This window comes from Rhinoderma darwinii, chromosome 3 (genome assembly GCF_050947455.1).
Source record: "Rhinoderma darwinii isolate aRhiDar2 chromosome 3, aRhiDar2.hap1, whole genome shotgun sequence".
Classification (NCBI taxonomy): Eukaryota; Metazoa; Chordata; class Amphibia; order Anura; family Rhinodermatidae; genus Rhinoderma; species Rhinoderma darwinii.
In genome coordinates, this window is record NC_134689.1 from 245,123,807 (window position 1) to 245,148,716 (window position 24,910).

The 24,910-nt window shown below is 40.1% G+C and overlaps 1 protein-coding gene across 3 annotated transcripts in view; it reads right to left on the minus strand.

Annotated features, from left to right (window-relative positions):
* NRG4 (neuregulin 4) overlaps nt 1-24,668 on the minus strand; it is a 67,066-nt gene extending 42,398 nt beyond the window's left edge. The window contains exons 1-6 of one of the 3 annotated variants that reach the window (XM_075857636.1): nt 23,604-23,700; nt 22,957-23,026; nt 11,002-11,092; nt 8,991-9,140; nt 4,407-4,487; nt 2,257-4,022 (exon numbers count right to left, since the gene is read on the minus strand). In XM_075857636.1, the coding sequence (XP_075713751.1) occupies nt 4,451-4,487; nt 8,991-9,140; nt 11,002-11,092; nt 22,957-22,966 (288 nt within the window). In that variant the 5' untranslated portion in view covers nt 22,967-23,026; nt 23,604-23,700 and the 3' untranslated portion in view covers nt 2,257-4,022; nt 4,407-4,450. Of the gene's footprint in view, nt 1-2,256; nt 4,023-4,406; nt 4,488-8,990; nt 9,141-11,001; nt 11,093-22,956; nt 23,027-23,603; nt 23,701-24,539 lie in introns of those variants that run through there. The other 2 variants (XM_075857637.1, XM_075857635.1) reach the window with 2 other exon arrangements.
* Nucleotides 24,669-24,910: the final 242 nt, after the last annotated feature.

Below are 24,910 nucleotides of genomic sequence, written 5' to 3' on the forward strand. Positions count from 1 at the left end.
GTTGTTTTCAATAGTCTGTGAAAAACGGCTCAAAAAAACATCCCAAGAAGTGACCTGCACTTCTTTTTCGTGGGCGTTTTTTACGCGGCCGTTTTGAAAAACGGCCGCGCAAATAAACAGCCTGTTTGAACAGAACGCTGGTTTTCCCATTGAAATCAATGGGCAGATGTTTGGAGGTGTTCTGCTTCCGATTTTTCGGCCGTTTGCGGCCAGAAAAACGTCCGAAAATAAGCTGTGTGAACATACCCTTAAAAAAAAACAAATTCTGAATTAATAGTTTGATATGTTGTGATACAATGTAATAATGTAAAGTCAACGCTGGCGGTGTAGGAAACATGATTTCAGAAAAGTTATGACTTAAAGCACATTAACCAGTATTCTCTAAGAATTAATAGTACAAGAAAGTTCTTCTGTCCTCATTATATGACTATGTGCTCTATTATAGCACTGTACTTGGCTGTTTTCATCAGCCCCATAGATTTTGAATGGAGCGGTAGTTGAGCAAGGTGCCGATCCATTCAAACTCCTCACTGCGGTCATGCAGTGAGATAGAACGGGGGGGCTCGAGACCCCCGTTCTAGTGATGGTGGGGCCCCCAGAAATCAGACATTGATCACCTAGTCTGTGAATAGGTGATCAATGTCCTTTGTGGGACAGCCTGTTTAAACCGCCCCAAAAAAATGGCATAGAAAACAATCAAGTCACACAGACTGTTGCAGTTTTTGTTAAAATTAAGGTTTATGGGTGAAAAACACCACACCTATAGTATAAAAAACACCAACAAACAAAAACGTATTGGGGTAGATAAATTGCGCAAAAAAGTGAGTACATGCTGTGCGCTAGATTTATTATGCGATTTAGATACTTTTTGCACTTTACTAGACCCTTTTCAAAAGTGTTTACAAAAGGGGGCAAGACTGGAGTACTTAAATGCAACTAATTTATTAATAATGTGCGCCGCGGATTGTGCACATGATACTGGTCTAAAGTAAGCCAACCAAGAGTTGGCGTAAATTCGATAAAAGTGTCTATCAATAAATCACAGAAAATGGGATCTTATCTACTTAAAATCACAGAATGACGTCTATTACAATGAGCCAAATCATTGTGCGCCACTGTGATAAATATAACTCGTCTTCTGCCTGACTTCTCTAGATTTTTGTGTTGTTCATTTTAGGCCATATTAATAAATCTACTTCATTGTGTGAATAGAAATTCATATTCTCCTATTGACTAATAGCAATCATTTGGCTCTAGCATTTTTAGCAAACAGAAACGGCAGAACATGAGTAATCTTCTCTACTGCCAACTATATATTCTGGGGTACCCACTCTTCATAAAGTTTCATTGGCATACCTGAAGTATACAATTCTTTAGGTGACAAAAATTACATCTTGATACATAGTACAGAACTAATTTTTTGGTGATGAATATTAAACGTTTACCTTATGACTTTCACCATTTTTAATAGTGGTTTCTAAGCTTAAAGAGGCTCTGTCACCAGATTTTGCAACCCCTATCTGCTATTGCAGCAGATAGGCGCTGCAATGTAGATTACAGTAACGTTTTTATTTTTAAAAAACGAGCATTTTTGGCCAAGTTATAACCATTTTCGTATTTATGCAAATGAGGCTTGCAAAAGTACAACTGGGCGTGTTGAAAAGTAAAAGTACAACTGGGCGTGTATTATGTGCGTACATCTGGGCGTGTTTACTACTTTTACTAGCTGGGCGTTGTGTATAGACGTGTCATCCACTTCTCTTCACAACGCCCAGCTTCTGGCAGTGCAGCACTGTGACGTCACTCACAGGTCCTGCATCGTGTCGGCACCAGAGGCTACAGATGATTCTGCAGCAGCATCGGCGTTTGCAGGTAAGTCGATGTAGCTACTTACCTGCAAATGCTGATGCTGCTGCAGAATCAACTGTAGCCTCTGGTGCCGACACGATGCAGGACCTGTGAGTGACGTCACAGATCTGCACTGCCAGAAGCTGGGCGTTGTGAAGAGAAGTGGATGATACTTCTCATCAGAACGCCCAGCTAGTAAAAGTAGTAAACACGCCCCGATGTACGCACATAATACACGCCCAGTTGTACTTTTACTTTTCAGCACGCCCAGTTGTACTTTTGCAAGCCTCATTTGCATAAATACGAAAATGGTCATAACTTGGCCAAAAATGCTCGTTTTTTAAAAATAAAAACGTTCCTGTAATCTACATTGCAGCACCTATCTGCTGCAATAGCAGATAGGGGCTGCAAAATCTGGTGACAGAGCCTCTTTAAGGGCCTGTTCACATCAGCGTCGACCTTCCATTCATGGGTTCCGTTAGACCTTTCCGTCGGAGGAACTGATGAACGAAAGCCAAATGGAAACCATAGCTTCCGCTTGCATTACCATTGATTCTAAATGTAATCGTGTGACTGGCACACTCATGGACGCTATTTCTGTGTGCAATGAGAATACTAAGCAGCCACCCCCCTCATGAATAGTACACGTGTGAGTGGCTGTTCATTAGTATATTGCACATGGGCGAGCTCCCTTTATTGTGGTTTATCTGCTTAATTTATCTGGTTCATTGTGGTTTATCTGCGTCCTGCTGGGAAGTGGTGTGTGTACTTGCCCTTGTCAGTAAGTATGGCCTGTTCAGTGGTTTTAAATTAATATAGTCCTGTTTCAGTGATTTGTTTGTAATAGGAGTGTAGGGACTCGCGATACGATGCGGACCCTTGATGCGGGTTGTGAGCTTGCATATTTTGGCCAAAATATCAACTAATAACTCATGTTTATCATGGATATTTATAGTTTATCATGAATATCTTTTCAGGATGCAGCCAGGCCTTGTAGTGCTGGGGTAGAATAGTGTGCCAGTAATTTGTGTGGTGCATTTAGTGTGCTGGGCAGCCCGCCTGATCTAATAGTATGGACGTAACAAATGGGCTGTATGCCAGCATCGTGCACTACATGTAACTGGCACACTTATAGAAGCTATTTCTGTGTACAATGATAATACTAAGCAGCCACCCCCCCCCCCCACCTCATCAATGGTAGTTTAGGCGAGAGTGGCTGTTCATCAGTATATTGCACCTAGGCAATCTCCCTTTATGTAGCATTGTGGGTTGTCTGCATCCTGCTGGGAAGTGGTGTGTGTACCTGCCTTCGTGAGTAACTATGGCCTGTTCAGTGGTTTTAATGGTAATACTTCCGTTGCAGTTGGTTTCCGTTTGTTTCCATTCCGTAAAGTTTCTGTTTTTTTAGCTGAAACAATAGCGTAGTCGACCCATGAACGGAAGGGTGATGCTGTTGTGAACAGGCCCTAAGAACCAAAATTGTTCATAAGAAATATATCAAAGAGGTTAATACAAAGGTTAATCACATACAGTTCTTTAAATTATAAATACTATAGGCTTTATTTACCCCTCCCCCCATGCCATGCTCATATATAAAGTCTTTCTAAAGCCAGCTTACTGACCTTCCTTGTTAATGTAAGGCTCAACTATATTATTATTATTTTTTTTCCCCCACTGGTTTATTATCACATAAACCATCCAAAAATGATATGTTTTCTTCCTAGGCACTGGACCCAGGTAATCCGTCCTCACTTCTGATTCTTTCATTAGACAACTGCTATTTAGCAGGTCTTGCTAACTTATAATTTGATGTTAATGCTATGAATATTTAGCAATGACATTCCCTCATCTAGTCTGTCACCTAGGTTGACTTCAGCTCACATTTCTGCCGTTAGAGCCCTTACTTTAAGGTGTAGCATGAATATTTGCCAATTTTGCCGATCCTGCTTTTTATGACCTATTAAACACTTTGTAGATTCAAGTGATCAAATCTAGGTTGTGCAGTAGATGTTTCAGGAGGGTTTCCCAAAGAGCGTAAAAGGAGAGTCTATATTCTACTCGAGGTCCTAAATCTGCAGGCGCCGCAAAGTTGTGTGCTATAAAGCAAATCATCATACGACTTCTAATAAAATTTAGTTCAAAGGTCCAGTTTTCCAGCAAATGTCTTCTTATACCTATCCAAAAGACATAGTTTTAGTTTCAGGAATACATGTATGATATGTTGCAAAGTCAAAGAGAATACACATTGAGGCCAGTTTCACATGACCATAATATGGCCAGATTCTATATTGGTGTAAGACCTGAACCCCCAGTCCCGCACCTCCAATTAGCTGTCTAAAACCGGCCTAAACAAAGATCATTAGCATCTGAGGGCTTAAACAGCTGGGATCGGAGTTATGCCACTGCAACGGCAGGGATCAGCGAATGTCGGCTTTATAGTACTGTCGACACTTGCCACGCCATCACTGCGCCGTAACTGTATGTCGAGTTGTGGGAAGTTTGACCTCACAATGAGGTATGCAAAGGGCTTAAAATAATATATTGAATTATAAAGCTACCTCAGGTTATCTGGAATTGCACTTGGTTCTCATAGCTGTTATATTTATGGTCCGTCTTCACTACGATTCTTTAATTTTCTTCTGGAGAGTTAAGAAAAATGTAGGTATTGGAAATAAAACTTGGCAACGTAAAAGGTAACAATTTGAGTGGACAAGGTATAGAACAAGGTACAGATTGGTATTATTAGGCCGTGTCCACATGCAAATAAAAATACCACAAATCTGCATTTTTTTCCAAATCTCATTCACATGGCTGGTACTGTAATCCACTGTGGATTTTCCGCACAAAAAAATAAAATAAAAATCAGCATGTGGAGCGGGCCTTATACAGTCATGAGAAAAATAATGTACACCCTCTTTGATTTCTATGGTTTTACGTAATGTATCAGGACATATTAAAAAAAAAAAGCAAACTTCTGGTCCTTAGGAGGTACATGTTGGCCTAGTTTTTGTAAATAAATAATGACACTGTAATTTGTCATGTGGTGTTGTTCAACTGAGGTTGTATTTACCTATTTTTAAGAACTAAGTAACAGAAGTTTTTTTTATTATGTCCTGATACTTAAAACATAGAATTCAAAGAGGGTGTACTTTGTTTTTCTTATGACTGTATATTTAAGTATTTAAATGCAGAGAACATTTTAGATAAACAAAATGTGGTGTTGCCCATAGCAAACGATTCACTTCTATCTCCCAGTTTTCTAGCTTTTACTACTAAGTCTCAATGTACTTAGACCATAAAGAACAAAATCAAACTGAATTCTTGACTTGAATGGGCACTGTTGTTTCAACAAATTCTGCATATTTCCATAGTACAAGCGAATATAAGAAACTTTTTAATATATTTTATTAAAGAAAATATTGCTTCTTTCTGCACTCATGAGCCACTTCTCCCCCTGGCTGCACTGAAAATTTACTCTAAATTCACTTCTATAATCCATCTCGAGGGACAAGACATATCAGCTCACTGAGGGCTCTGGTTACATGCTGCCCATAGAAGTCTTTGGAGAGGAAGGGAGCTGCTGGAGGGAAACAGAGGCCCACAGAGATACTGCTGCAGCTTCTAGTAAGTGTTTTATCTCACCCCAGTGCTGGAATCACTGCTCATTACTGCTGTGTAATGTCCTCCATGCTGCTGCTACTTCTGAGGGTGTGCTACAAAGAGATAGGGGAGCAGGATCTCCTCTTTTTTGAGTGTGCAGTATATGGGAGACATAATAGCAGCTAGTGTCTGCCCACTAATGGAAAACGGACAATTAGAGCATACAGAGCGGAAAACTGATGAAAAATATAATCTAGAAATCATATAATAGACAGAAATACTGTTATTCCTCATGTACACACACGACAGTTAGGCAGGGTTCACACGAGCATGTTACGTCCGTAAAGGACGGAACGTATTTCTGCCGCAAGTCCCGGACCGAACACACTGCAGGGAGCTGGGCTCCTAGCATCATAGTTATGTACGACGGTAGGAGTCCCTGCGTCTCCGTGGAACTACTGTCCCTTACTGAAAACATGATTACAGTATGGGACAGTTGTCCTGCAGCGACGCAGGGACTCCTAGCATCGTACATAACTATGATGCTAGGAGCCCGGCTCCCTGCAGTGTGTTCGGTCCGGGACTTGCCGAAATACGTTCCGTCAATTACGGACGTAACATGTTCGTGTGAACCCAGCTTATTTTGACGAGCTTTTTGGCGTGGAAACCGCTCCACAAAACTCGTAAAAAACCGGCCAAAAATGCCTCCCATTGATTTCAATGGGAGGCGGGGGCGGTTTTCTCCCGCAAGCAGGAAAACCGCCTCGCGGGCCAAATTAGGAACCTGCCCTATCTTCGCGCGGTTACGCCTCTGACCTCCCATTGACATCAATGGGAGGCAGAGAAGCGTATTTCGCTGAATCTTTTGCCCGTAGCACTAAATGGGCGCGAGCAGCAAACGCCACACAGGAAGGTCAAAATCTGCCTCAAAATCCCAAACTGAAGTTTGAGGCAGAATTTTCCTCCTGCAAAAAAACTCTGTGTGAACACAGCCTTATTTTGAAAAGTCACTTGAAATCACAGGTATTCTTTAACATAGTCCATTCACATATTCTAGTCCTAGATTCTTGTTGCCAATGTTTTATCCTATTTATCTTTAAAGAGGCTCTGTCACCAGATTCTCAAATCCCTATCTCCTATTGCATGTGATCGGCGCTGAAATGTAAAGAACAGTAACGTTTTTGTTTTTTTTTAAAAACGTTCATTTTTGGCCAAGTTATGAGCTATTTTATATATATGCAAATGAGCTTTGAAATGGACAACTGGGCGTGTTTTTTTTCGTATGTCCAACTGGGCGTGTATTGTGTTTTTAACTGGGCGTGTTTACTTGTTTTACTAACTGGGCGTTGTGAATAGAAGTGTATGATGCTGACGAATCAGTGACCAATCAGCATCATGCACTCCTCTCCATTCATTTACACAGCAGCATCACTTTCTTATTAGAACGCTGTGCAGCCACATACACAAGTGTCCTGATAATGAATACACATGACCTCCAGCCTGGACGTCTTGTGTATTCAGAATCCTGACACTTCTGAATCTTTTCTGTGAGATTTCCAGCAAGGGAAACGAAATCTCGTTTACCTCGTAATCTCGCGAGAGATTCAGAAGTGTCAGGATTCTGAATACACATGACGTCCAGACTGGAGGTCATGTGTATTCATTATCAGGACACTTGTGTATGTGGCTGCACATCGTTCTAGTAAGAACACTATGTGCTGTGTAAATGAATGAAGAGGAGTGCATGATGCTGATTGGTCACTGATTCGTCAGCATCATGCACTTCTATTCACAACGCCCAGTTAGTAAAACAAGTAAACACGCCCAGTTAAAAACACAATACACGCCCAGTTGGACATACGAAAAAAAATACGCCCAGTTGTCCATTTCAAAGCTCATTTGCATATATATATAAAATAGCTCATAACTTGGCCAAAAATGAACGTTTAAAAAAAACAAAAAAAAACGTTACTGTTATCTACATTGCAGCGCCGATCACATGCAATAGGATATAGGGATTTGAGAATCTGGTGACAGAGCCTCTTTAATGCACGAGAGTATATCACACATGACAAGAAAGGCTTCTAGTAATGCAGCGCCTCACTAGTTGCGCGGCATTCACACTATCATCCCACTATCATAGGGACCTGAAGGTATCTTGAGTATTAGCAGCCAAGCAGAGGGCCTGTGTATCGGTACTTGCACTGTATATTGGGGCAGGCACGGGCATGGTGGTATTATCTCGCTGGTTCTTATGTACATTGTGCACTCTGGCATGCCTTTTTTTTGTGATGCTGGTTGGAAGCTTTTTCTGGGGCACTTTCTATTGTGGGGCACGACAGCTGGCAGAATATTTGCATGTGTATGCCTGCAAAAGGAAAGAGCCAAGGATGTAGCTAGAAGAAGCCTGCATGATGGTTGGAAGGAAATGGAGAAGGGAAAGAAAACCACTACGATCAGAGAGAGATTTATTTGTTTTTTTATTGTGACTGACTGTACCTGATTAGTAATGTAATAATTTGACCAGTCTTAAAGGGGTTATCCCATCAAAACATCTTATCCTGTGGATAAGTGATTGCTCAGAGTCCCACCGCTGGAACCCACACTGATTGAGAGAACAGGATATCAAGTCCCCTGTATGAATGAAGCATCAGGTCACCTCTGCCGCTCTATTCATCCCCTATGGGTCTGCCTGAAATAGCCGAGTACAGCTCTCGGCTGTCTCCGGCAGTCCAATAGAGAATGAATGGAGCTGCAGCGCGCATACGTGACCTTCTGCAACATTCATACAGGGGACTCAGGACCTTGTTCTCTGAATAGGTGGGGGTCCCGGCAATCAAACAATTATCATTTATCCAGTGGATAGGTAATACATTTTCAGGTGGGATTACCCCTTAAATTTTGATAATGGCACTGTTATTTGGTCGCTGTGTGGTATTCAGTCACAGTAGAACTTTGTTTTTTGATCACTGCATGATGCTGTTATTAATTTCATTATCTGTGCCAATTGGCATTGTGAAACCGAAATAAAATAAACATGTGTGCATTGCGCTACGCATGGTGCTAGGCTGATGCTTCAAGTGTTTTGAGATCCAGCTAAGGGTATATTCACACGCAGAGTCAAAAACGTCTCAAAATATGGAGTGGTTTTCTCAAGAGAAAACAGCTCCTGATTTTCAGACGTTTTTTGTGTCACTCACGATTTTCGTGGCGTTTTTTATGGCCGTTTTTGGAGCTTTTTTCACTAGTGTCTATGGAAAACGGCTCCAAAAACGTCCCAAGAAGTGTCTTGCACTGCTTTTTCGCGGCCGTTTTTTTACGCGTAAAAAACCGCAGCGAAAAACGCTCCGTCGGAACAGAACGCAATCAATGGCAATGAAATCAAATGTTTGGAAGCGTTCTTTCTTTTATTTTCTATGGGAGAGGAAGTCACAAACTACTTTACGTCTCACTACTTTACGTCTGCGATCACGATTTTACGGCAATTCACGATTGACAGTATGCGGCTTTATAGCCCAAGTCTAATTAGTACATTGGCTTACCTGCAATAAAAGACGACTAGTCCCAAAAACATCAGGCCCAAAAAAGATCCTAAAACAAGGAAGTTAATTAAAAAGTTGCTTTGGGGTTCTGTTTCCAGACTAGCCAAGAGGACTTCTTCACAACGCTCGCCTGTGTAGTTGTCAATACATCTGCAAAGCAAAAAAACAATTAACCCCTTAATGACCAGCATATTTTAAACCTTAATGACCAAGCCATTTTTTAAGTTTTTCCATCGTCGCATTCCAAGAGCTATAACCTTTTTATTTTTGCCTTCGACATAGCTGTATTTTCTTGTTTTTTTGCGGGACAAGTTGTATTTTTAATAGCACCATTTTGGAGGACATATTATTTATTGATTAACTTTTATTAACTTTTATTTGGGGGGAAATAGAAAAAAACCTGAAATTTCGCCACTCTTTTTCACGTCTTAAATCTACGCCGTTTACCGAGTGATATAAATAACACAATAACTTTATTCAGGGGGTTGTTACGATTGCAACGATACCAAATTTGTATAGTTTTTGTATGTTTTACTACTTTTACACAGTAAAAACACTTTTTTTTTCAAAATTATTTGGTTTTGTGTCTCCATATTTGAAGAGCCGTAACGTTTTTATTTTTTCGCCGATGCGGTTGTATGAGGGCTTTTTTTTTGCGGGAAGACTTGTCGTTTTTATTGGTACCATTTTGGAGTAGATGCGACTTTTTGATCACTTTTTATCACATTTTTTTTAAAGTCAGGATTCACAGAAAACAGCAATTTTTCCATCGTTTTTTATTACATTTTTTACGGCGTTCACCGTGCGGGTTAAATAATGTAATAGATTTATAGTCGGGGTCGTTACGGACGCGGCGATACCACATATGTGTACATTTTTAACTTTATTTAGTTTTTTTAATAGTAAAGCATTTTGTAATGATCTAGCAGGCATTCATTACAGGCAGACCTGGGGGCCTTTATTAGGCCCCCGGCTGCCATGGGAGACACAGACACTCGGCGATCGTATCGCCGGGTGTCGGTGGGATGAGAGGGAGCTCCCTCCCTTTCTCCAAAACCACTCAGATGCGGTGCTCGCTATTGAGTACCGCATCTGAGGGGTTAAACGTGTGAGATCGATACTAATATCGATCTCACACGGCAGAGCAGGGACGCCCCCAGCCCTCAGCTGCCTCTAGCAGCCAAGAGCAGGGAGATTTGACAGCTCCCTGCTCTGTTTACTTATTCCGATGCCGCGACGTAAAAAGTCTATGGCATCAGAAATAAGGCCCGTTAGTGACCGACGTAAAAAGACTATGGGCCGGTCACTAACGGGTTAAAGAGGCATCCCTATCTTAAACATGGATAGGTGGAGGTCTATCTGGAGAAGGGAGGACCCACGATCCCCAGCTGTTGTTTCCCCATTGAATTTAATGAAGAAGTGTCCGTGTTTGTATACAGCTCTCTCCATTGCAATCTGTGCACGTTACAAAAACAGCCAAGTGCTATATTTAATATAATGGGAAACCAACTGCTCTGAATTGTTGAACTGTGGATATGCCATAAATGTTTACAATAGGAATACCCCTTTAACACAACAAAAATTTGATATATACCTAGGTCAAACACATGACTAGTAAGCTGTTGAGCTGCTGAGAGTCAAAAGCATTCTGAAGTAACTTTCTCCTATTTGTGAATGACATTTTCGTATGTTTCTCAAAATGGCTTTCAAGTCTCAGTCGGTGCCAGTTATTTGCAGAACATAATTCGGTATATTGCACTTTAGTCCATAATAGGGAATATGGAACAAACTACACTGAAATGACATACTGGTGTACCACCTGGTGGTATGCCAGTATAAGTCAATGTTCCCCATTCTTGTACTTATTAACTGATAAGTAGATAAACCATACACGCAACCAACATGGTGACATATATGGTAAGGAAACACTAAATGTAGAAATATGGCCTCTGATAAGTGAGATCTGTTAGAAAAAAAATTAATAAGAAAAGGAACACAACACGATACTCACCTGCAGAGTTGCTTAGGACTTATGCTGTAACATATGCCTCCATTCAAACAGAAAGTTTTCTGTTCTTTCTCTGCACAGGGTACTCCATGACCTGAAACACAAGGTGAAACCATTGTAAACTATGCTAAAATTCCATTTACCATGGGGTCGCGCTCTCTACCTGCACTTCTGGTCTCCAGGTTATCTAACATAAAAGTATTGTCAACATTTAACATATCAGAATAGGAAATATAATGCGTATTTGTGTAAGGGCATGACCACACGTGGCGGATTTCCTCCGCAACTGTCCGCATCAATGCTGCACAGAATCTGCGTTGCAGATTCTGCTGCGGATCTGCACAAAATGTGCAGTAAATTGATGCGGACTAGCTGCTGCGGACTGCGGGAAAAGTGCTTCCCTTCTCCCTATCAGTGCAGGATAGAGAGAAGGGACAGCACTTTCCCTAGTGAAAGTAAAAGAATTTCATACTTACCGGCCGTTGTCTTGGTGACGCGTCCCTCTTTCGGCATCCAGCCCGACCTCCCTGGATGACGCGCCAGTCCATGTGACCGCTGCAGCCTGTGCTTGGCCTGTGATTGGCTGCAGCCGTCACTTAGACTGAAACGTCATCCTGGGAGGCCGGACTGGAGACAGAAGCAGGGAGTTCTCGGTAAGTATGAACTTATATTTTTTTACAGGTTGCTGTATATTGTGATCGGTAGTCACTGTCCAGGGTGCAGAAACAGTTACTGCCGATCGCTTAACTCTTTCAGCACCCTGGACAGTGACTATTTACTGACGTCTCCTAGCAACGCTCCCGTCATTACGGGAGCCCCATTGACTTCCTCAGTCTGGCTGTAGACCTAGAAATACATAGGTCCAGCCAGAATGAAGAAATGTCATGGCAAAAAAGCAAGACGCATCCGCAGCACACATGACATGTGCATGACAGCTGCGGACTTCATTGCGGAACTTAGAATCTCCATTGAAGTCAATGGAGAAATTCCGCCATGAGTCCGCCACTGCTCCGCAACAGACAGAGCATGCTGCGGACACCAAATTCCGCTCCGCAGCCTATGCTCCGCAGCGGAATGTTACGCATCGTCTAAACGAACACTTCTAAATAGAAGTGGAAGTCAATGCAGAAACGGCTCCGCTGCGGATTAACGCTGCGGAGTGTCCGCAGCGGAATTTAAGTGAAATTCCGCCACGTGTGAACCCAGCCTAAGGCTCCATGCGCCTGACCGTAGTTTTCATCCGTAATTACGGATCCATAATTACGGATGACATTGTGGACCCATTAATTTCTATTGGCCACGGATATTTACGGATGTATGTCCATGTCATAGAAATGATTTGCAAAATATAGAACATATCCTATTCTTGTCCGCAATTGCGGCACAGAATCACCCATAGAAGTCTATGGGCGCTTTCGCAATTGCGGACGTTACATATGTGTATCCATAGCCATCGGATCCGTATTTGTGGACAGTACAAACCCTTACGGTCGTGTGTATGAGGCCTTAGTGAATTGTGTTTTATCAACCCGATTCAGTTTTTCAACTGTAGCACAGGGCCAGATAAAAGTTGGTGGAGGGCCATGGGCAAAATATTTGCTAGGGGCACCTTCTCCAGTAACAGTGCCACATAATGCATGGGTAACTTAAGGGAATTGGGAGGTGAAGGTCCATAAGTGGTGGAGGCCCCTGGGAAATTCCGCCCTTTACCTCCCCTATAATCCAGCTCTATCATACATTTTTGTGAAGAAATTGAGAACAGTAGAAAATGTACATGCAACTGCATTTTGTATATGCAGTACTGATCGGACTGAATCCAAAAAAGACAAGTATAAGGTTGGGTTCACAAAAACTCCCCTATGGGAACAAGATCTTGTAAAAAAAAAAGTATATAATGTAAATGTGCAACATATGCAATTTTAATTCATATTTTACTGCAATTTTGGGGAAAATGTCCTTGTGTAAGCCCAACCCAGGATGGAAAGTAGCCTCACTTGTTCACGTAAAGAATTGCAAATCTGTGCAACATTCTGCAAATAAACCTTACTGGAACATTATGATTACTGCAACTTACAGTGAGTAAAGAAGCCGATACTAATAATCACCTCATAACAGTCATTCTAAGGTCTAGGCAAGCTTCTCTGTATGTGAACCTAGGCAAGAGAAAGCGATTTTTGGGACATAAAGGCATCTCCAGTTTATGTAAATAAAGCTTAAAAGTGTCCAGCTAGTAAAAAAAAAAGCTGTAGATGTTATAAAAAAAATTAAATAAAAAATATAATCAATACTCACCTCTTCTTTACCCGTCAGCACTGGATGGTTAGGACAAATAAGAGGCAAGTATGGATTCTTTTTTTTGCTTTATAAAATTTGTAGCGGTTTTAAATATATATATATTTTTAGCAATTTAGATAACCCCCTTAATCATTGTATATTGAAAAGTTTCTCAACTTTGTAAGGCCTAGTTCACATCATGTTTATTTGCCTGCTTGAATTACACGCCTGTAAAAACAATTTACCTGGACTCTCATAACTTGCTGCAGCGTGATATCACACAACAAAAGCCATTGAAAATCCTTTCAATAGTTAAACTAAAGATTTTTGCTACAGTGTATTTAATTTGTTAAGAGTCAAGATAAAGAGTGCTATATCTGTAGGCTGTGATGGTTGCCCTAATAATGGCATCTGTCACCATGGACTATAGTGGTATATGTTAAATGGATACGTTATGAACTAGAGTCATTTTTATGACGTATCCGTTGAACGGATTCCATTATAGTCTATGGATGACGGGTGCCACTATTAAGCATCAGCCACCCATAGACTAATATGGAATACGTATACGTACATTAAACATATGCTTGTGAGGTATGCCATACATTGGCATACGTTACCCATAGGCTCCCATGGTAAAAATAGAATAGAGTAGTCTACTACGCTATTCCATACATCAAAAAACCTGGGCCCGAGATTCAATCTGAAGGTCATATAAATATTTTAATTTGCTGTCAGTGAATACTTTGTATAGTTGAGAATTTTTACAAGTGTATCCACTTGAGGCAGTGCCATGTGAGCTAAAGGCTGTATTCACATGTGCTGGTTTTTGTCACAGCTTTGGGGTGGGTCTTTTGCCACCCGTTTTTTGTATACAGTAAAATGCTTTTAAAAAAATCCTGTAGTGGAAAAGATCTCTAAACTATTTGCTACCATTTATCAGTGTATGTAAAATGTATGTGCATGGAATCCAAGCAGTTTAGCTCATAAATGATTTCCTAAACTGCATAAAGTTGTGTCAAAGTAAACAATAAAGTATAGTAGAAAGTTGTAAGTTTACATTATACAATGATTAATATATATTGACATAAAACCCGGAAAACCCTTTCCACTTCAGCAGTCGTGGTTATCTCCTGTTCCTCTTCTAGTTATTATTTAATAGGTTATTATACTCTATTTTTACACTCCTAGTTACTGTTCTAACTGGATTGCACTTTATCCCATAGCACATTTCTGGGAGGATACAGTTTAATACTCACATCATGTGATTGTATATTATTATTTTGCTCTATGATGAAATTACTGCTTGAAAGATTTCCTAAGTAATATAGTTGTACAGCATGTTATTCGTGTTGCATGCTCCATTTTCTAATATATATTGATGAGAACTAATACTATGTAAATTACAGGCCACATACAGTAGTATTATTTATTGTGTCAACTGAACTTCAGAGTTGTAATATAACTATTTGCAATGTCTTATGACTTCAGGGAGTTGAATAATGCAAAATATTAAGTCACTATTCTTCATATGTTAATACATGTTGTTAATACATCCTATTTGACACCTGGATTACAATTCCCTGTCCTACTTTCGCAATAGTGAACAGCCTAACCATTGCTAAATATTGGAAATTCTAGATAGTCCTTGCCCAATAGCATCAAACTAGTTTATTCATGTAAACCGACAAAATGTATCCAAGGTGTAATGATATAAATGAATGAAACCTTATATAATAATTCTAAAATCCTAAATCCTAAAATCATATTCAAATTCTTGTTAAATAAGTAATGTAATAAATAATTAAATGGGGTTTTTATGGGCAGCAGCCGAGCATGCATGCTGCCACTCCATATAAAGTCAATGGGAGAAATGGAAACAGGCAAGCTAAATAAAATAGTATCAAAAAGGTGGACATTTACTTTAACCGGTTCAGGACCAGACACCATTTAGACCTTTTTAGCACTCCTTCGTTAAACGGATATAACTTTTTATTTGTTGGGCTAGCAACGTGATTTTTGTGTTGTTTTTTTCCATAGACAATGTAGGTTTCCTTTTTTTTTAATCATTTTTATACACATCCTTTTTGTTATTTTAGAACTTTTAGGGTTAAAGTTTGAAAATAATAGTAAAAAAATAAGCTTTTTTAATTTTTAGCTATTTTTTCTGCTAATAACATAGTTTTACCCTAAATAGACCTTTTATTTGTGATTGTCATTGTTTACCGTAAATGTTAATATATTACATGTCTATTTTAGGGTAAATGGCTCAGGTCTAGCATTACGACAATGATTGGCGGGGGGAACGTTTTTTTGGGGGTGGGTATTTTATGTGTATTATTTTAAAAAAATGTTTGCACTTTGCTTTACTTTTATTTTTTATTACTATGGTCTGTCCCTCAAAGGTCAAAAAAGACCTTTGGGGGACTTTTTTTTTCTTCTTTTTACACCATGTTTTTCCACTGTAACTGCAGGGGAAATCAGCTCTCTTAGGCATCATTTACACGAGCGTAATATACGCGCGTGCGCCTCGCATGCTTTTCACGCGTGTCGTACGCACCTATATTAGGCTATGGGGCAGTGCAGACAGTCCGTGAGTTTTGCGCAGCGTGAGTCCGTAAAACTCACGACATGTTCTATATTTCTGTGTTTTTTGCGCATCACGCACCCATTGAAGTCAATGGGTGCGTGAAAACCACGCAGGTCGCATGGAAGCACTTCCGTGCGAACTGCGTGGTTCGCACAACAGCAGTCAAACTCTGAATGTAAACAGAAAAGCACCACGTGCTTTTCTGTTTACAAACATCCAAACGGAGTGTCAAAATGATGGCGGCTGCGAGAAAATCTCGCAGCCGCGCATCATACACTGATGACACACGCAGCTGTTAAGTGCCTTTTGCGCACGCAAAACGCAGCGTTTTTTGCATGCGCAAAACGCACACGCTCGTGTAAATCAGGCCTTATAGTGAAAGAAGAGCTGTTAAAATCAATTAATTTTTTTATTTAAAAATTATATTATATTCTTTCCGACAGTTCCCAACCTTTGTTCGTGACGCAATTCTGCATCTGGGACTATGATTTATATTTAGTGGAGCTGTAGTGAAATCCAGCCGTATGGGTCCTCTGTATTTGCTTTATATAACTAAGTCCACTCGGGTAGTATTCCTGCCTCCCCGGAGATTGCTCTTTTATCAATATTTCCTTAATCGATTAGAAATATAAAAAAAATCCATTCTACATTACTATATAATGGATGTCAGATTGGTGATGGTAAGATGTTGGAAATCGCAGGAACCTCCATCCAGGACACAGTGGGTGGATTCCCTCAACCACATCATGAGACCGGAGCTCATGATAGTGACTGAAATCTTTAGGTCTTTGCAAGTTAAGATACATTGGTCTCATTTCTATTACTCCCTTAAATTTTCCACATGAATTCTAAACAATTGATTCTGTACTTAACATAGAAAGATGTATTATCCCATACCCTTCCCCAACTTCCCTGTCTGTCTATGTCTGAAGTCTTTTTTTGTTCTATTTGTATCCCCTGTATAGTCTTTTATTTTTTAATATTAGGCTGGGTTCACACGACCTATTTTCAGACGTAAACGAGGCGTATTATGCCTCGTTTTACGTCTGAAAATAGGGCTACAATACGTCGGCAAACATCTGCCCATTCATGTGAATGGGTTTGTCGACATACTGTGCAGACAACCTGTCATTTACGCGTCGTCGTTTGACAGCTGTCAAACGACGACGCGTAAAAATACAGCCTCGTCAAAAGAAGTGCAGGACGTAAAAAACGCCACGAAAACGGCGCGAAAAACGCCGCGAAAAATGCGAGTTGCTCAAAAAACGTCTGAAAATCAGGGGCTGTTTTCCCTTGAAAACAGCTCCGTAATTTCAGACGTTTTTTGCTCAGCGTGTGAACATACCCTAAGAACTTCTATAGTTAAAACAGCATCTGCACATGATATCCTATGAGGTTTAACCTAGTCTCATTTACAACGGACAGATATATCTGCAACATAAAACCGATATATTTGCACACCTTGCACAATTCTTTATATAATTATTTCTGTATGATATGGTATACGCTTACCATTGTTATGGATGTATTTTTTATGCATTCTGTTTTAATAAAATAATCTCGCGAGATTACGCTTGCCTTGCTGTAAATATCACATAGACGCTACAGAAATGTCAGGATTCTGAATACACATCACGTCCTGGCTGGAGGTAATGTCTATTCATTGTGAGGACACTGCAGTAATGTTAGTGTGTGTGTATGAGGCTGCACATAGCGATATATCTATATCGCTATGTGCTATGTAAATGAATGGAGAGAAGTGTATGACGCTGATTGGTCACTGATTGGTCAGCGTCATACACTCCTCTGTACAACGCCCACTTGGTCAAAAATTAAAACACGCCCAGTTGTCCATTAAGAAAGACATTAGCATAAAGCTAATATAGGTCATAACTTTTTCTAAATAAAAACACCGCTGTAATCTACATTACAGCGCCAATCACATCATGTACAATATAGGCCACTTATAATGTGGTGACAGAGCCTCTTTAAATTCGTTCTTCTCCCTTTTTCTCATCTGCAGCAGCAAATCAAGCAAAAAATTGCACCAAATCAAACACGATTTGGTGCAGACTTTCTTCCTGAATTGCCTGTGGAGTTTTCCGCAGCAAATCGAATTGTTAGGATGCCGTCACACGCGGCAGATTTTGTTGCAGAATTTTTTTTTCAACTGAAAACTTCCATTCATCTGAATGGTGTTGTGTCTGCTGCAGGCGCATGGATTTCTTCAAGTTCTTTTTAGATGAATGGAACAGATTTTCAGTCGCAGAAATTTCTGCAACAAAATCTGCAGCGTCTGAACCAGCCCTTATTTTGTCAGTAACTGCATTCAGGAGGATCATCTAGTCCTTTTGTGAGCTAGTCCGACATTAGAGAGACGGGAATGATCTAAGTGTATATGTAAGCAGGAGGGTGTCATAGCTACAAAATGACTGGCAATATTTGAAATTCTCTGTCCTCTGTTTGCACCTCAGGAGTACAAAATGTTGTTTAACAGAATGGGAACACTCATAAGAACATGTACGTTTTTGCACTTTTTATTGTTTTTTCATCACCGAATTCCAAGTACCATCACTTTTTTCTTTTTCCGTTGATGTAGCCCCCTTCCTTTGTCAAACTCCTTAGATGTTGATGTGGCTATTGATCACAGCATATAAGGGGTTAATGGCCAGGATCAGAGGTTTCTCTGACCCTGGCCGTTACAGTGGAAGCCCGGCTGTCAAGACGTTTTATTATATTACATCCTAGTGTGGTAAAGATAGTGCAATTGTGACGTCTATTTGTAGGAAAGAGTTGAAGAAGTTGTCAACTTTGGAAAATCCCTTTTTTGTTACAAGGATTCCTTGTTCATGCTGCTGGGACACCCAGTCATCTGTGGGAAAACTAGCAAGTGATACATTTTCATTGCAGAGCCACAACAGGGGAAATGATGCACTACACAGTTCCGACAGAAATCAATGGACTGTCCATGTGATGCAAGGATATGCTAGCTCCTCCATTGTAAGAGACACTCTTTGTAGCCACTCTTTGCTCTAGGTAAAAGATGAGGGTCCTAAGTGGGAGACCCCATCTATTAACTCAGATTTCCCAAATAAAGTATTTGTTACACCCAGTCAAAATTGTGAGCTAAAAGGGAACCTGTCACCAGCATTTCACCTATTAAACCAGCAATACCTGGAAGTAGTGGGTGAAAAATCATTTCTATATAACCTATAATTATCTTCTTAGTCGGCTCTGTAACTTTAGTATTCAGTTTTTTAGTGTTCCCACATCGTATGCTGATGAGCATAAGTGTCATATCTTAGTTTGAAAAGAGTCATATCTTCATTCGTCAAGTCTTTGAGTTTACCCCGCCTCCTTACTTTTGATTGACAGTTCCTCGCCTCCCCCCAGCACACAAAATCCCGGGCTTGTGCATTGATGTCCTCCTCTGGTGTGTGCGTACAACGGGACACCGAATTATAACAATAAAAGGCGCAAAATGTTTGCAGACCGTTATTTACAGTCGGAGGAGGAGTTTAGGAGAGGTGATAACGGCAATGAACTTTTGATAGCAGCTGCCAGTGAGGGATAAGTAAAGTTCAATAGGTGAAATGCGGGTGACAGGTTCCCTTTAAAGGGGTTTTCCCATTATCACTATTAAATATCTGATTGGCGGGGATCCGACTGCTGGGACCCCCACTGATCCAGAGAACAGGTTTCCCTGGCCGTCCCTGTGCTCCCCATATGAATGTAGTGGTACTGTGCATGTGCTATCTCTGGCAGCCCCATAGAAATTAAAGGAGTAGTGACAGAGTATGCACAGTATCACTCCATTCATACGGGTCGTACAGGAACAGCCAGAGAAGTCCATGCTCGAGATCGATGGGGGTCCCAGTGGTCGGACCCCGACCGAGCAGATATTTATCGCCTATTCTGTCGATAGGTAATAAACATTGGTTATGGGAAAACTTCTTTAAGGCTAGGGCTACATGGAGACTTTTTGTAGCATGAGAATTTTAACTGTCGAGCAACAGCTGCAGTCCACAAGAGTGAATTAAGTTGCATCCTCTAGACTGCAGCTGTTTCAATGGTTAAAATTTGAAAGTCGTGCTACAAAAAGTCTACATGTAGCTCTAGCCTTAAAGAGACTCTGTCACCACATTATAAGTGCCCTATCTCCTACATAAGGAGATGGGCGCTGTAATGTAGGTGACAGTAATGCTTTTTATTTAAAAAACGATCTTTTTTCACAAAGTTAGGAGCGATTTAAGTTTATGCTAATGAGCTTTCTTAATGCCCAAGTGGGTGTACTTTTACTTTCGACCAAGTGGGCGTTGTACAGAGGAGTGCATGACGCTGACCAATCGGCATCATGCACTCCTCTCCATTCATTTACACTGCACTAGCGATATAGTTATATCGCTATGTGCAGCCTCATACACAAACCCTAACATTACTACAGTGTCCTGATAATGAATACACATGACCATCCAGCCTGGACGTCATGTGTACTCAGAATCCTGACACTTCTGACTCTTTTTTGTGAGATTCCAGCAACGGATACGAAATCTCGCGAGATCTCGGAGCTAAACGAGATTTGGTGTCACTTGCCGGAATCTCACACAAAAAGATTCAGAAGTGTCAGGATTCTGAGTACACATAACGTCCAGGTTGGATTTCATGTGTATTCATTATCAGGACACTAGTAATGTTAGGGCTTGTGTATGAGGCTGCACATAGCGATATAACTATATCGCTAGTGCAGTGTAAATGAATGGAGAGGAGTGCATGATGCTGATTGGTCAGCGTCATGCACTCCTCTGTACAATGCCCACTTGGTCGAAAGTAAAAGTACGCCCACTTGGGCATTAAGAAAGCTCATTAGCATAAACTTAAATCGCTCCTAACTTTGTGAAAAAAGATCGTTTTTTTAAATAAAAAGCATTACTGTCACCTACATTACAGCGCCCATCTCCTTATGTAGGAGATAGGGCACTTATAATGTGGTGACAGAGCCTCTTTAAAGTTTGAGTAAACTGTTGGTTTCTTTGCCCAGGCTTTAAAGTGCCATATACAGTGGAGGAAATAAGTATTTGATCCCTTGCTGATTTTGTAAGTTCATAGACCTGCACAAGGCTGGAATGGGCTACAAAACCATAAGTAAGACGCTGGGTGAGAAGGAGACAACTGTTGGTGCAATAGTAAGAAAATGGAAGACATACAAAATGACTGTCAATCGACATCGATCTGGGGCTCCATGCAAAATCTCACCTCGTGGGGTATCCTTGATCCTGAGGAAGGTGAGAGCTCAGCCGAAAACTACACGGGGGAACTTGTTAATGATCTCAAGGCAGCTGGGACCACAGTCACCAAGAAAACCATTGGTAACACATTTCGCCGTAATGGATTAAAATCCTGCAGTGCCCGCAAGGTCCCCCTGCTCAAGAAGGCACATGTACAGGCCCGTCTGAAGTTTGCAAATGAACATCTGGATGATTCTGAGAGTGATTGGGAGAAGGTGCTGTGGTCAGATGGGACTAAAATTGAGCTCTTTGGCATTAACTCAACTCGCCGTTTTTGGAGGAAGAGAAATGCTGCCTATGACCCAAAGAACACCGTCCCCACTGTCAAGCATGGAGGTGGAAACATTATGTTTTGGGGGTGTTTCTCTGCTAAGGGCACAGGACTACTTCACCGCATCAATGGGAGAATGGATGGAGCCATGTACCGTCAAATCCTGAGTGACAACCTCCTTCCCTCCACCAGGACATTAGAAATGGCTCGTGGCTGGGTCTTCCAGCACGACAATGACCTGAAACATACAGCCAAGGCAACAAAGGAGTGGCTCAAAAAGAAGCACATTAAGGTCATGGAGTGGCCTAGCCAGTCTCCAGACCTTAATCCCATCGAAAACTTATGGAGGGAGCTGAAGATCCGAGTTACCAAGCGACAGCCTCGAAATCTTAATGATTTACAGATGATCTGCAAAGAGGAATGGGCCAAAATTCCATCTAACATGTGTGCAAACCTCATCATCAACTACTAAAAATGTCTGACTGCTGTGCTTGCCAACAAGGGTTTTGCCACCAAGTATTAAGTCTTGTTTGCCAAAGGGATCAAATACTTATTTCTCTGTGCACAATGCAAATAAATATATATAATTTTGACAATGTTATTTTTTTTTTTTTTTTTTATATATAATCGATCTCTCACTGGTAAAATTAACCTAGCCTAAAAATTCTAGACTGTTCATGTCTTTGACAGTGGGCAAACTTACAAAATCAGCAAGGGATCAAATACTTATTTCCTCCACTGTATAAAAAAGTAGTGTATATACTAATGTGGATCTGACCTATAACATCTTGCCCTAATAAAGAGCAGAATATCACATATGCAGATCCGTTGGGGTTTGGGATTATGCTGATATTTAAAAATGTGCGGCCAAATGGGTAAATGAATAAGCCCTTAAATAGAGCAACATATTGTGGTAAACGCACTTTAGCAATGCTATTGACAGACCCACTTTAGCAATGCTATTGACAGACCCACTTTAGCAATGCTATTGACAGACCCACTTTAGTAATGCTATTAACAGATCCACTTTAGCAATGTTATTGCTCATGTCATCTGCTTGGATTTTAGCTATTATTTTGATACTGTAAGTTGGATCATGTAAGCATGAATCTCTCTGATCACCATAAGAAACACCACTATTTTTCTCTGAGCTATCTTGGTACATAACCCCATCATTACTCGTTCACAGTAGAACTGTTTTATGTTGACCACAGCATCCAGCTATATAAACAAATTGGAGCGACACATTTTTAGAACACAAGTAGCTGTTTATATCTCCCTACATGCATTTAACATATGTTTAAATGTATATTGGCTGTTTAAAATACATAATTTTAGATAAGAATGGAGGTTAAATTAAGTTAATCAATGACGCAACTTGCAGGCAAATGTTCCACTTGGCGTTTCCCTGCTTTTTGAGTACAAACAAATGGTCCTAATATTAAAGCTATAGAAAATCTTTCAATTAGCTCAACAAATGTACACTGACTAGTTAATGATCTATGCAGTTATCGCTTCAGTATAATGTATGCAATTACCTGTTGTCATATTATGCAGACAGATAACTGGGTCCTGGCTTAGAGACAATAATGTGTGTGGGAATCGAGTCTGGAAAGATAAAAAAACGATATCAAATTTAATTTACAACACACTCTAATTGATGATAAACTAATATGGTATTGCTAGTGATGTTACATTCAATGAAAAGTATGGGAACTGGCTTTAGGGCACCAGTACATTGTGTAAATTGTGGAATAATTCACCAAAATTTACATTATTTGATTCCATTTACTTCTCTTACCAGCTGTAAACAGCCCACAAGAAATAGCATAACATAAAACGAGTAAACTAGTAATGATATTCATCCTATGTTTAAAGTTCCTAAAAAGCAGTACCACCTATACATAAACACAAACACATTATATATATATATGTATGTATGTATGTATGTATGTATGTATGTATGTATGTGCGTGTGTGTTTGTTTGTGTTTCTCTTAACAGAGTAGATCTACAGTGTATTGTTACATTGTATAAACAGGCAAATCTAAAAATCTTGTCTCCCAGGATAATAAATAGGCCCACACAAAGTATGTAACCGGTATGCATTGCCACATGCTTCACATACACGTGGATTACATTATTACACATACAAATTGGCTGTGCTAGTGTGTTTTATTACTTACAGTATCCTGGCATCTACGGGAGAGCTTGTTGTCACTGATCTGTGCACTGTCTGTGCCACCCCATGCAGTCTTATGGATATGTAGCTTCCTGAGCTCCACACAGCTGCTCCTCCCCTGGGCTGATCTCTCCCTTTTTCTCCAATATCACTTCTATTTTTTTTATTTCCAGTATATTATTACTAGTATTATTATTAATACTGTAATGAGCTCCTGTCTTCTCTACTGTTATCGTTTCAGCACTTTTATACCTATCACTATCCCTAAAGCCTTATTGCATTATTGGATTATTGCTGATTGCATCATTTTGCATGTGATATTTTTAGCGGAGAGACATGATTTGGTCTATGGCTGCTATAAACTGGTGGCTATAATCTTGGCATAGTTTATATGGAAAAGCGTTGTCCTATTACTAAGCATCCTGTTTGACTGTTAATAAGCAATTCTAAAGAGTTTGACATCAGCAGAAAACAGAAAATGGATTTGTGAACAAATTATATTAACTGTATTGAATGAGTGTACCTAGACTCTGTTCACACTGCATTTGAGCCCAACATTTGGCGTTTAAGTCGGTAAAAGCTCCCTGCATATACTCAAAACCTATCCATAGGGATTTATTCACCCGACGTATAGAATAGCATAGTTAACTATGCCGAGGTATAAATTTTTTAACATGGGAGCTTATAGGTGACAAATGCCACTGTATACAGATACAATGGCATACATCAGTGCCTTCCATTAGAGGTTTACATCAGGCCATACATACTCTGTCACTTCCAATTCTACAAACAAACAAAAATACTTAAAAAAAACTAAAATTATTTCTAGTGGAAACAATATAAATCTACCTGCAAAATTTAACTCCAAATACAAAACCTATTTTCTTTATACAAATATAACACAAAGCATAAAAAGTAGAGGAAGAGAATGAATGGATACCTGGCTGGAAAGGAACAGTCTTTGGTGCCTACTGTTGCTTGATGGTACTTAAATCATCTGCATAGTTTCAGTGATTGGCTGAGCTACAACATCGACTTTATTACCATTACTTAATGGCTAAGTGGTGGGAGATTGTGAAAACATTGGAAAGGTCTGAATTCCTGCATAGATTCAAACAGAAGCATTGAATTCAGATAGACAACTAAGATCTAGCTAGTCAAAGAAAAAGATCCTGCTTTCACATTCATTCAATTAGATGTTGAACATTTATGGTGAAATTCTACAGGAAAATGCATATAAATGTTTTACATTTACAGATGACTAACTAAACATCTTTGTAAAAGAAGTTGTCCACCCTAAATTTATTTATA